The sequence below is a fragment of the Oryctolagus cuniculus genome, chromosome 8, assembly GCF_964237555.1.
Source record: "Oryctolagus cuniculus chromosome 8, mOryCun1.1, whole genome shotgun sequence".
In the NCBI taxonomy this organism is placed as follows: domain Eukaryota; kingdom Metazoa; phylum Chordata; class Mammalia; order Lagomorpha; family Leporidae; genus Oryctolagus; species Oryctolagus cuniculus.
The window spans coordinates 130,205,718-130,218,451 of record NC_091439.1 but is presented as its reverse complement, the minus strand read 5'-3'; the positions used below and the strand labels follow the sequence as shown (position 1 = coordinate 130,218,451).

At 47.3% G+C, this 12,734-nt stretch overlaps 2 protein-coding genes and 1 pseudogene across 12 annotated transcripts in view; 1 reads left to right on the top strand and 2 right to left on the bottom strand.

Moving 5' to 3' along the window:
• LOC138843592 (rho GTPase-activating protein 20-like) overlaps window positions 1-12,734 on the bottom strand; it is a 1,064,354-nt gene that overhangs the window by 378,168 nt on the left and 673,452 nt on the right. The window lies entirely within an intron of this gene.
• Window positions 9,524-10,387, bottom strand: LOC138843599 (protein phosphatase 1 regulatory subunit 14B pseudogene; annotated as a pseudogene).
• LOC127486659 (uncharacterized) overlaps window positions 10,962-12,734 on the top strand; it is a 38,838-nt gene continuing 37,065 nt past the window's right edge. The window contains exons 1-2 of the mRNA XM_070047303.1: window positions 10,962-11,128; window positions 11,240-11,699. Coding sequence (XP_069903404.1) covers window positions 10,962-11,128; window positions 11,240-11,699 — 627 coding nt within the window. The remainder of the gene's footprint in view (window positions 11,129-11,239; window positions 11,700-12,734) is intronic.

Here is a 12,734-nt window from a genome sequence, read left to right as displayed (position 1 = left end):
AAATATTTAAAAAGCAGTGCAAAGTGTTTCTGGATCATATTGGCCTTTTGGATTATGAATACTTTTGCTCTGAAACATGACATATATTTTACTTATCTCTAGTGTGATTACCCTGGTAATAGAGAAGAGTATGTTCTCTTGTAGCAACCGTGGCTATGAGTAGAATCTTAAACCTGTTGAACTTTTCTTGGATCAATTAATTGAAGGTCACATCATTGTGTAAAAAATATTGTTTTCAACATGGGGCACTTCAAAAAAGTTCACAGAAAATACATATTATGGGCGGCCAGCGCTGCGGCTCACTAAGCTAATCCTCTACCTGTGGCGTCAGCACACCAGTTTCTAGTCCTGGTTGGGGCACTGGATTCTGTCCTGGTTGCTCCTCTTCCAGTCCAGCTCTTTGCTGTGGCCCGGAAAGGCAGTGGAGGATGGCCCAAGTGTTTGGGCCCTGCACCCGCATGGGAGACCAGGAGGAAGCACCTGGCTCCTGGCTTCAGATAGGCGCAGCATGCCGACCATAGCAGCCATTTTGGGGGTGAACCAATGGAAGGAAGACCTTTCTCTCTGTGTCTCTCACTGTCTAACTCTGCCTGTCCAAAAAAAAAAAAAAAAAAGAAAAAGCATGCATGAACTTCAATTTTTTTTTTGCAGGATGAAACTTATGTGTATTTAGTTATTCATTTTTATTTGAGGGAGAAGGGAAGGGAAGGGAAGTAGATACAGAGAGAGAGAGTGTGTGCGCTCTTTTCCACTGGTTCACTCCTCAAATCCCCACACTAGCTAGGGCTGGGCTAGGAGCTGTGAACGCAGTCCAGGTCTCCCCCATGAGTGACAGGAACCCGAGGATTTGAACCATCATTGCAGCCTCCCAGGACCTACATTAACAGAAGCTGAGATCAGGAGCCAGGAATCAGACCAGGGAACTCTGATGTGGGGTGTGGGCATTTTAACCAGCATCTTAATTGGTAGGCAAAATGCTTGCCTCTAATTTTACCTTTTAATTCTACTTTCCATGAGGTTGTTGAAGTACTCTCTTACCTGTGCTAATCTTACCCACAAAGCAAGAAATCTGTTCTCTGAAAACATGAGGATTACATCTTATGTGTGACTGTAAAGTAATAAAAGAAACCTAGAATTTCTATGTCCAAGTATATGGTGCTCTTTATCCTGGAAGACTACATGCAAACTACTGTAATGATCGCATTGCTCCAGGGATAAAATATAATGTGCGTAAGCTCTGAATGTGCCAGCTCCATTGTAGGCATCTCAAGACATTTATTCCTCAAAACAACCATATGAAGTAGAATTATTACTACTCTATAATACAGAAGAACATTGCTACAGATTGAAAATTAGATCCAGGTAATTGAAAGGGCTCACAAGACTCTACATCTATAAAGACAGGGAATCGGCGAAGTAGGAGAAGAGTTCAGGCAAACGTGGCAGCTTGCTTGTCAGAATCCTCACTCAGTTTGTTACAATGCATTCACAATCAGTGTTGCTCCCCCTCTTCATGGAGGAACGACACTAAACCCTGCCTAGGCTTCATATCCGAGTCATGGCACCATTATGTCGCTCCCCCTCTTCGTGGAGGAACGACACAGGACCCTGCGCTGTTCTTTCGTCTGCTCGGCCCTCCCCGGGTTTGCTGCTGGTTCTTCCCGGGTTGGCTACCGTCCCTTCCACCTCCGTGGAAGGGCGGTTCCCCCTGCCACTTTCCCCACTTCCGCGGGGGAGCGGCACACCGCCAGCCGGCTCTCTCGGGGGCTGCACAGGTGTTCCTTCAGATAGATGTTCCTGGTGCATGTTGTCTCTCTCCTCCTTTATAGTCCTCTTCCTCCAATCCCAACTCTGCTACCCACACGCCGAGTACGCTGCTCTACTCCAATCAGGAGCAGCTCCTGCTGTTTATTGGTTGAACTGGAGGCAGCTGTGTAGAAGCTGTTTCCTCCTCTCCCAGCGCCATATTGTGGGAGAGCAGATGCATAGAATAAGTCTTAATTCCAGTAACAGTCTAGTCCGAGTTGCTCCCAGTTGCTCTCCACAATCAGAATGAGCAAAAACAAGCAAAGGGAATGCATGAAAAGAATATCAAAAATAGCTAGAAGGAAATTATCTGAGCACCAACTGCTGGTGATGTAGCAAACACTGTGTACCCTCCCAGGGTTTTCCAAATGGTCCAGGACACACACACCTTCAAGGTAAGGCTCCAGGGTTCCAGATGCCATCAAACCCTCAATGAAGCCAGAGACTTCACTGTTGCAGGGACCTCTATTGACTGATGCCTTTGCAGAGTGAATTCTTACAGGGAGTGAAGTCATAGTGAGGGAGTCTCAAATGGCAGTTGGAAGGCACCAGTATATATATATCCTAACAGTGTATGATCTTAACTTCCAAATGTCAGCTTTGGAAGGAAAAGCCCCAGACCCAAACTATCTCATCTGCATCTTGGCACATAGTTGCCAATGTGGTTCTCATTCAGCCAGAGTGAAGTAAGAGGCCTCCTTGCTATCAGCTACCCACACCTGCCTGTGTTGTAAGAAAAAGCTGAGAATGGAGTTAGTGCCATCAAACCAGAGCCCCCCCCCATTATATATGTATGTAGACACACACACACTCACACAGAGCTATATTTATTTATTTATTTGAAAGAGTGACACGGCGAGACAGAGAAAGAGATCTTTCTTTTTGAGATCTTTCATATGCTAGTTCAACTCCCTAAATGGCCACAGTAGCCAGGGCTGGGCCAAGCTGAAGCCAGGAGCCAGGAACTTTATCTGGGTCTCCCATGTGGGTGTCAGCGTCCCAAATACTTGGGCCATCGTCCACTGCCTTCCCAGGCGCATTATAGAGAGCTGGGTAGGAAATGGATCATCTGGGACTCAAACTTCAATATGGGATTATGGCATGGCAGGCTGCAGCTTAACCTCCTGTGTCACAATGCTGGCCCCAAAGCATAGCCAAATTAATAATCATAATTATAATATCCATTTATGTAACTTCTCAAGAATCATAGCATTAAAACAATGAAAAAAAAAGAATCATAGTATAGGAAAACACATGTCACAACATTATTATGTGTTTCCTATGATGCTACAAGGAACTGATTCAATCCTGTTTGTTGAGTAGATTTATATATATATATATTTAAAGATTTATTTTTATTTATTTGAAAGGCAGAGTTACAGAGAGGTAGAGAAAGAGAGAGGTCTTCCATCTGCTGATTCACTTCCCTGATGGCCACAATGGCTGGAGCTGTGCCAATCCAAAGCCAGGAGCCAGGAGCTTCTTCCAGGTCTCCCACATGCGTGCAGGAGCCCAAGGATTTGGGCCATCTGCTGCTGCTTTCCCAGGCCATAGCAGAGAGCTGAATTGAAAGAGGAGCAGCCAAGACCAGAACCGGTGCCCACATGGGATGCCGGTGCTTCATGCCAGGGCTTTAACCCGCTAGGCCACAGCGCCAGCCCCGAGTGGATTTATATTTAATCTCTGGTTAAATTAGTGCCATCAACCCTTCCACAATACGACTGCTTTCTCAAATGAATGCTTATTGGCTTCGTCTTCCACCTTTGAGAACTATTTAAAAATCACACTGCTTGTTTGGCGTCCCTTCATAACACAGCATAGGGAGAAAACCAGTCAGCTGTGTGCTCACATAATCCCACTGGAAGATGTAACGCACATTGTATCGAAAGGGAATTCTTGTCTTCTTCTCCCTGGGCACAGGTATGCCGAGATGGTCTAACTCAGGACAACGAGTATCTCACATCTCAAAGTCAATGTCTGCACTTGTGTCATGGAAACAATTTCAGCTGAAACTCTAATAACAATAGCAAGCTGAGAAGTGTTTTCACATGGTGCTTACCTTGAAGTTTCATTAGTGTACACATTCTAGTCCAAAATACCAGCAGTTACCACTGGGTGTCAGGCATGGGCCATTGCCAAATGCTCCAGCCCAGGTGGCTGCTTGCCGGGACACTCAAAATCATTAGAGCGTGGGGATCTTAAGGTGAGCAGAAAGCTAGTAAGATCACAGAGATATTTATTGTGCAATGGTTCTGAAGAAGGAAAATCCTCCAGTTGTTTAAGCCCCACTTAATATTTTTTTTCTGGGCAATTTTGTGAATAGGGGCTAATACAGTTCTTAGATATTATGATTTCTCCAGAAACCAACAACCTGATCAACTTTTCTGCTGCTTGCTTTGATGTTGGTGTGAACAGAAAAAGAATTTATTTTTGGTTGTTAGAGAGAGGCCCTCCTGGCCAGGGGCTGTCCTAGAATTTCACTGATTTCCCGAGCTTTGGCCATCAGTTGGGTTAACCAGGCATCCTCTGGGATCAGATGGTTAACAGGCATTGTAATTCAGCCTTAGCTTAGTGTCCAGATTGATTTCTGAACATTATATCATAATATACTGAGTAACAGTACTTCCCAATGAGAGAGTTGAAATCTCATCAGGTGTGGTATTAATATCTAACCCTAACCTTAACCTTAACCCTAACCCTAACCCTAGGGTTAGGTTAGGTTAGGGTTTAACTATTTCTGTGAGAGCACAGAGAAAGTGTATTTTTCCATCCATCTCACATGAATAGAAATTGCCTTTGATTTTTATCATAAGTAGAAGTGAAAAAGAAAGCATTAGCTAAATTGGTTGCAGAATAACATTCTCTCTGAGCTCGTTGCATAGCTTGAAGAGTTAATATAATATTGTGCACTATTGTGTCACGGGAGCTATTATTTATTAATATTCCTATAATCTACAGTGAATCTCAAGGACTCATCAGCTTCTCTCACAGGCCATTAAACAAGGACTTTGTAGGTATTGATTTACCTGCATCTAAAAGATCTTTAATTAAAACCTAAATTTCTTTATGCACCTCAGGTATCCTACCCTGGTCTATTCTAATTGTTTTATATTAGCCAGTTGAGTGGGCTGGGATAATTTTAAAATTTCCCATCTACCATGCTCCATTAAAAGAGAATGAAGAGCAAAGCGAATCTGAAGGACAAGGTGTTCCTCCATTATCTGAGGGAGGTGAGAGGTTTCCTCATTTGAACCTCAGATCCTGTGCAATAATGCATTCTGGCGGGTGAGACAACAGGCAGATGTCACTCCATGAATTCCTACCTTTTAGGTGATGTCGCTTGCTGTCCTTTACAGTCGCTCATCCTATCTCTCTAATTCAATCATGTCACCAGTCTTTGTGTGAGTTACACTGGGCACCGGTGTCCAGAAATCCAGCTAACATTCCCTCCTTGCCCTTCAGCCATTGCACCTGTCCTTAGACCCCTTTACTGTGGTTTGAGCCAACTGGCACTGCCTTCCCTGTCATCTAGAGCCATAATCTTCCTCTCTGCCTCCTATGATTTCAATGGACATTGACTTCAAGTGGGTTATAAATTCTACTGATTTTCTAAAGATCATAAAATCTCGGGTAAATAGAGCCAATCTGTCCTAGGTTCTTTACAGTTTGGAGAGGTGGTGGGGCAGCCAGACCTCCACAGCTTTATTTAGGGATTCACTATATGTCTAGCAGCCACCATCTGTCTTTTCCTTTTGAAACCAAACTCCGGAAGACTCACAGAGTTTAGATTTTTTGAGGTTGCATTTTTCACTCCTTTTATTCATGTTCCCTTCCTTTCGAGTCCTCCTGGCTCTTTTCCATCCCTGGCCTCACTTAAGTAGCTGGCTGGGAGGCTCCATAGTTTCTCTTACCTCATCTGTCCCTCCAACAGTCTTCTATGGAAGGCTGCCAGAGGTTAGCACTGTGGCTCACTTGGCTAAGCTGCCACTTGTGACATGGGCATCCCATATTGGAAAAGTGATTTGAGTCCCAGATGCTCTGCCTTTGATCCTGCTGCTTGCTAATGCACTCAGGAAGCAGTGGATGTTGGACCTCTGCCATCCACTTGGGAGACCTGGATGGAGTTCCAGATTCCTGGCTTTGATCTGGCTCAGCCTAGGCTATTGTGGCCATCTGGAGAATGAACCAGCTGATGGAAGAGCTCTCTGTCTCTCCCCCTCCTTCTCTGTCATTCTGCTTTCAAATAAAGAATTATTATTTTTTTTTTTTAAAGAAGGGAGCCACACATTTGGAGTTTTTTTATATCACAGCACAGGGGAAACTCTCCACCTGGAAATGGTAGCCTAGTGAACACCTGGTGGAAGGGGAGATTCAATGAGAAAATGACTTTTGGGTAATGACTTACAGGAGGTGGCAGAACATCCCATAAAGCTATTTTGGAGAAATACGTTTAGTGCTTTGGAAAGAGCCAGACCAATGTTTCCAAACTTAAAGTGTTCCTGGTGCGTTCAAGATATTAGCAGGAGCCTAGTGTCTATGTAGTTGAGTAGACAGAAGAAAGTGGTAGACAGGAAGATCAGAGGGTGGCAAGTGCAGGCCCATCACGAGATCCGTAGGTGACAGTGAAGCCGTCTGCTCTCCCTCCAGGAGGGGTCAGAAGCTCATAGCCGGAGTGATGTGATAGGACTTGGGTTTTATTTGAATGGATCTCGTTATCGGGTGAATGGTAGTACACAGGACAGCCAGGGAGAAGGCAAGTAGAGAAGTTAGGAGACTGAACTACGCCACAATCAGAGCCAAGGAAACAGTAGTGAGGGTGGCAAGAGATGTTTAGATTCTGAAGGCAGAGGTAACTCAATTTATAGGGAAATTGAATGTGGGATACAGACAAAAAGATGGATCAGAGGTGAACACTCAATTTTCCAGTTAAATCTGGAAAGAGCTGATTACTAATGGGAGTGTGGTGGGGGGGAGTTGAGGGAGTGGATTTTGGGGAGAAACTCTGTCTTTCCCTCTGTGTGTGTCTCCCCCTGCTTCTCTATTACACTACCCTTCAAATAAATAAAAAATAAACTTTGCAAAAGCGAAAAATAAAAAAAAACATTTTATTTGAAAAAAGAAGAGAGGGACATGCACGCGTGCACACACACACAGAGAAAGAGAGAGAGAGAGAGAGAGAGAGAGAGAGAGATCTTTCTTCCATCAACTGGTTCAGTCTCCAAATGCCGGGTACCTAGAACTGTATCCAGTGTCTCTCACATGGGAGACTCAGCCTCTGGAGCCATCACCTGCTGCCTCCCAGGGTCAAATTAGCAGGAATCTGGAATCAGAAGCAGAGCTGGGGCTGACATCCAGGCACTCTAGTATGGCATGCGGGTATCTTAACTCCTGCAGCAAACGCATGATCCTAGAAATTAGATTTTAAATGAGTCCCTAATTTGATTTATTTTTATTAGCTTGTTGTCACTGCATCTCAATTTTAAGTGAGATTTGGTCAGGTCATTGCTATGAGTGAAACACATAGCATTTCATTGGAATTCTCTGTGCTTTCTTAGCATAATGTGCAGAAAAAGGCAGACTGAATCTGGAAGGAGAAACACTGAGTGAGGTTTGTAGGTGTGGTCTCCATGCGGTGGGATCATCCCTCATGGCCTCATCCCTGGGCAGAGCCTCCTTTGATCCATGAGGACTCACTCACCCCTAGTAGCCGCTTTTCTGATGAAATCTTGTCCGTGCTTCACTTGAGGCATCATTTTTAACTCCTGCTGTACCGTGATAGATCCTGCTATACTTGTTTCTAGTCTCTGTCAAATCATGTGCCTTTAAAATGGGCCCTGCCATCCGTGGTTCTAGGGTGAGAGAATAAAATAATGAGATGACTGTGGATTCCATGGTGAAGACCTGGCATTTTGTCCCACTCTGTGTAGTGGGTAGTTATCTGATTTAGAGAAGTTTCCTGGATCCTGCTCACTCTATTTCCCATTGTGAATGAAAGGGTTTGACCTTGACCCTGTAGTGTGTTTATCACAGCCCAGTGATAAACCCCACTTCCATGCAACACCAAAAAAATATTAAGAATGAACCTAGGACTGCAATAACTAGCACTCAAATAGTAGTTTACACTTTATGTTCTGTGTGGGTGCAAACTGTTGAAATCTTTACTTAATATATACTAAATTGATCTTCTGTATATAAAGATAATTGAAAATGAATCTTGATGTGAATGGAATGGGAGAGGGAGCAGGAGTTGGGAGGGTTGCGGGTGGGAGGAAAGCCAGGACTTTGCACCAGCAGCCAGGAGTGGAACCGGCATTCTGATGCAGAATGCCAGTGTCCCAAGTGGTGGCTTAACCCATTGTGCCACAATGCTGACCCCAAACACCAGATATTCTACATCTTGTGATTCTAACACAAGTGATTTAATGTGGGGATGGCAGTTGTCAATGTAGTAAAATGCTTGGAATGTTCACTTCATCTAATGTATTTCCCTTTACTTTACTGGCTGCTCAAGTAAGACACACTATTGATAGGACAAAATGTATGATCAAAGACTTATTGGCTATTTGATATATTTTAAAAATAATATTGGGAAATGCAAAGTCCTGGCTGCCCTGCTATCAGTTCAGATTCCTACTAATGCGCCTAGGAAGACTGAGGATAATGCTCTAAGTAATGGGTTCCTGCCACCCAAGTGAGAGACCTGGATGGAGTTCTGGGCTCCTGGCTTGTCCTTGCACCTTCCCTGGCCAGTGTGGCCATTTGGGGAGTGAACCAGTAGATGGAAAATAGCTTCTCTCTCTCTCTCTCTCTCTCTCTCTCTCTCTCTCTCTCTCTCTCTCTCTCTCTTTCTCTTCTCCCTCCCTCCTTGCTTGTGAAATAAACAAATAGATAATTAAAAAAAAAAATTCCAGTGTTCATACAAGCTCCCTCTATGGATCATTTCTTTTAGGAAAACCCTAACAGATATGTTTGTGTGTGAGGGGAGAGGGTATGTGTGCATTTAATTTAGCTTCTAAAACTTCATGAGATCATGGATAAAATACCAAATAGATTTCCAATATATTATTTCAGATGTCATCTATTTGTCCTCTGATAGTCTGTCAGTGAACCTGTTAGTTTCTGAGACTGTAACAAACATCAACATTGAACATTTTCTCTCATTTCCATTAAAACACAGGTGCATATTCCACGTTTGGGTAAATCAGATGCAAGAGTAACAAAAAAGAAATGCAGACATATTAAACAAAAATTTAAGAATTTTATCAGATTAATTACATAAACAATAAAAGCGTAACAGGAAATATGATACCCAGATTATAAAACTAAGAATAGACTTAATTATCATATCTGTAAAACAGTGTGTATCATCTAGTGAATACCAGAAATGCGAGGGAATAAAATCTGAAAGATAAAGTTATTATTTGATCATTTCACCTGAAGGCACAATATGAGATGATTGCTAGTAACTGAAAAAATAGATTCAGGATTGCTTTAATATGTAATGATTTATTTTACCTTGAAATTCATAGCTAAAAGTTGGTTTTAGCAACCCATCTAAAGTTTTGGAATATGTGCAGGTACACATGTTCTCTCTCCCGCTTCTCTTTTTAAAAATAATTTAACTATAAACAATATTTTCTGAATTTATCATCAGAAAATGATGCTAATTCATTCCATTACATTTTTTAAAAAATAAAAAAAATCACTACACACAGAATTTCTTTTTTTTTTTTTTAAAGGCTTACCCTAGCTTTATTAAAGGGCCCGCGCCGCAGCGTCGATATAAAAACACAAAAAGTCCCGTCAGCATAATAACAATAAAAAACCCCCAAAATGGAAAACCCAGGGGTTGGGAGGAGGCCCCTGAGCCAGGGGCACGGGGAGCCCTGCTCATGGCGCCAGGCCTGGCCACAGGGTCCCGGTATTGCTGTTGCTACGAGGTCGGGGGCAGCGATTGTCGCGGGAGCCACCGTTCGCCCGGGTCGGGGAGCGTCACTTCTTCTGGGGTGTGCTCAGCTTCTGCATGCCCCGGATCTTGTCCAGCAGGCCAGAGATGAAGGCCTCGGTGGGTTTGTAACAGTCGACCAGCAGCTCCTTGACCCTGGCCGCCCGGGTCTCGTCACTCTCCATGTCCAGGAGCTCATCCACGTCGATCTCCAGCTCTGGGATCTCCTCCTCCTGGCAGTCGTAGAGCCGCGTGAGCTGCTCCAGGATCCACTCCTCCAGGTTGAGGCGCTTGCGGAGCTCCTTGCGGTCGTACTTCACGGTGACCTTTCCTTGGCGCCGCCCGGGCCCTCGCCGGCGGCCCCAGGGGGGCTCTGGAAGTAGACGCGGGGCCCTGGGCCGCCGCTGCCCGGTCCGGGGGCCGGAGCCGCCACCGCCGCGCCCCCCGCGGGGCCGCTGTCCGCCATGGCGGCGGCCGGGGCCACGTGCGCGCGCGCCGGGCCCCTCCCTGCGCCGCCGCCTCCGGGACGCCCGCCGGCTGGCTCCGGGCCACTGGCTCGGGTTAGCTCGCGGGCTCGGCTCCGCGCGGCTCCGCGGCTCGGGCGGCGGCGGGGGCGCCCGGGGGCAGCTGCAGCATGCGGAGCCCCCGGGCCTGGCCTGGCCGTGCGCCCCGCCCCCTCCCCGCCGATCCGCCCGCCCTTTGTCCCCCGCGGCCGCCGCTACACACAGAATTTCATCATAACTTCTCAAAATGTAACATATTCATGTAATAAAAAAAGTGTCATACTTCACCACTGAATCCAACTTAATTAAGTTGTACACACATAGTCAACCCTTGCTGTTTATATGACCAACACAGTCTTAAAAAGTGGAGTGAAACATCACCACACCATCAAACTGAAAACAATCATATATGATATAAAAGCAAATAATCTTTATTACGAAACTGAACACAATAATGAAAACTCTAATACAATTGTCTAAAAAAGCCTCCCTGGGGTGTCCTGCATGGGTACGGGGGCCCAGGGATTTGGGCCCTCTTCTGCTGCCTTCCCAGACCACGGCAGAGAGCGGCACTGGAAGTGGAGCAGCCGGGACTCGAACCGGCGCCCATGTGGATGCGGGCGCTGCGGGTGGTGGCTTTTCCCGCTCCCCCACAGCGCCGGCCCCTCCTGGGAGCCTTTCCCCGTGGGATCCAGCTGTCTGCTGCCATGCCTGGGAAAGCAGAGGGAGACGGCCCAAGGACTCAGGCCCCTGAACCCAGAGTGGAGCACCGGATACAGTCCCCGGCTTCTGCTTCAGCCCGGCCTGGCCCCGGCCTTAGTAGCCACCTGGGGGTTGAACCCCCAGAGGGACGATCCGTGAGAGAGAGCAAGACGCAAGAGGGCTCGCGATGCCCGGTGCTCTGCTTCTCTCTGCAAGCGGCTCCAACGGCCAGCGCCGGGCCAGGCAGAAGCCAGGAGGCTTGACCTCCATTCAGGGCGCCCAGGAGGCCGGGAGGCGTGGTCCCTGGGTCACAGGCTGCAGAGGCCGCACTGCCAGCGGCCCTGGGGCGTCGGACGCTGGACGCGGCAGGCAGCGCGCAGGTGCGTCCCGTGGCGCCACGGCGGCCGCCCGTGGGGAGTGCGCCTGCGCCAGGCGCTGTGCCCCGGAAGTGGCCCCTTGTGCCCCGGAAGTGGCCCCTTGTGGCCCGCGGCGCTCAGGTAGGAGTCCTCGCGGGTCCCGTCCGCTGCTGCCGGAGAGCCCGCGCGAGCTGTCGGGAGCAGTCCTGGACGCTGCCGGCGGAGCCTGCGGGAGACCCAGCGCCCCCGGGGTCAGGCCGGGCTCAGAGAGGCTGCGGCCCGAGGCTGCCGCGCCGTTTCCCGGGCGCGGTTCTCTTCTTCGGCCCTTCGTGGAAGCAGCGGCCTTCGCGGGCCTCTGTGCCGCCAGCAGACCGGGCCCCCTTGGCGGTGAGTGATGCGGGGGCTGTTGGGGTTTCCCGCTGCGAGTCTTCGCTGCCGGCGTGCCTGTTGCTCTCGGGTCCCGAAGGCGCGGGTGGAGTCGCGGTCTTGCTGTGCGGACGGTCGGTCTGGAACTTTCCCCAGTGTGCGAGCAGCTGTGCCAGAGCAGAGGGGGCTCCGTCTCCTCCCGGAGCGGCCCCGCGTTCCCGTCTGTTTGCGTTTTGATGGCCCAGCCGCCCTGCTCGAGACCCCCGAGACTGCTGACGGGGAGGAATAAGAGCGAAAACGCTCGTCTGTTTCCTGGTCTAGGAGGACAGTTTCTGGTTAACCGGCATTTGGTGTGATGTTAGCGCTCTGTGGGTTTTCAGTGAGAGGCCATTGTCAAGCCGAGGTTTAGCTTCTGTTCCTGATTTGATGATTCCTTTTTATTTTGATATGGCCAAAGTGGTGGGAGTTTTTGTGAACTAGGTTTTCTGTGTCTATAGGGATACTTTGTGGGCTTCCCCATGTTTATTCTGTTCTGTGAGATATTGATTGTGTATGGTAGCCATCCTTGCATTCCTGGAGTACCTCTCAGTTGCACCCAGCGTGCTAAGCTTTGGTTGTGCTTCAGGAGCGCGTTTGGTAATATTTTGTTGAGGAATGTGACAGCGCAGTCATGACAGATACGTATGTGCCGTTTTCTTTATGATGCATTTGTTTTGCATGTTGGGAAAATGTTGGTCCGAAGGGATGAGATGGAAGATTTTTCCCCTTTGTCTCCTTTTTGGAAGGGTTTGCAAATCACGGGTTTTAACTATCCTTCCCACAGGAGTTCTGTGTTAATAGGCCAGGTGATGCATATAGTATCAAGTTCGATATAAACTCTAGTAGTTGGCCGTGATGTAGCTATGTCTTCCCCCCCCCTTTTTTTTATATATAAAGTTCTTATTTGTTTATTTGAAATTCAGAGTTATATGCAGAGAGAGAGAGAGAGAGAGAGAGAGAAAGAGAAAGTAAGTCTTTCATCTGCTGGTCCTCTGCAAATTGGCGCAATGATGGGGG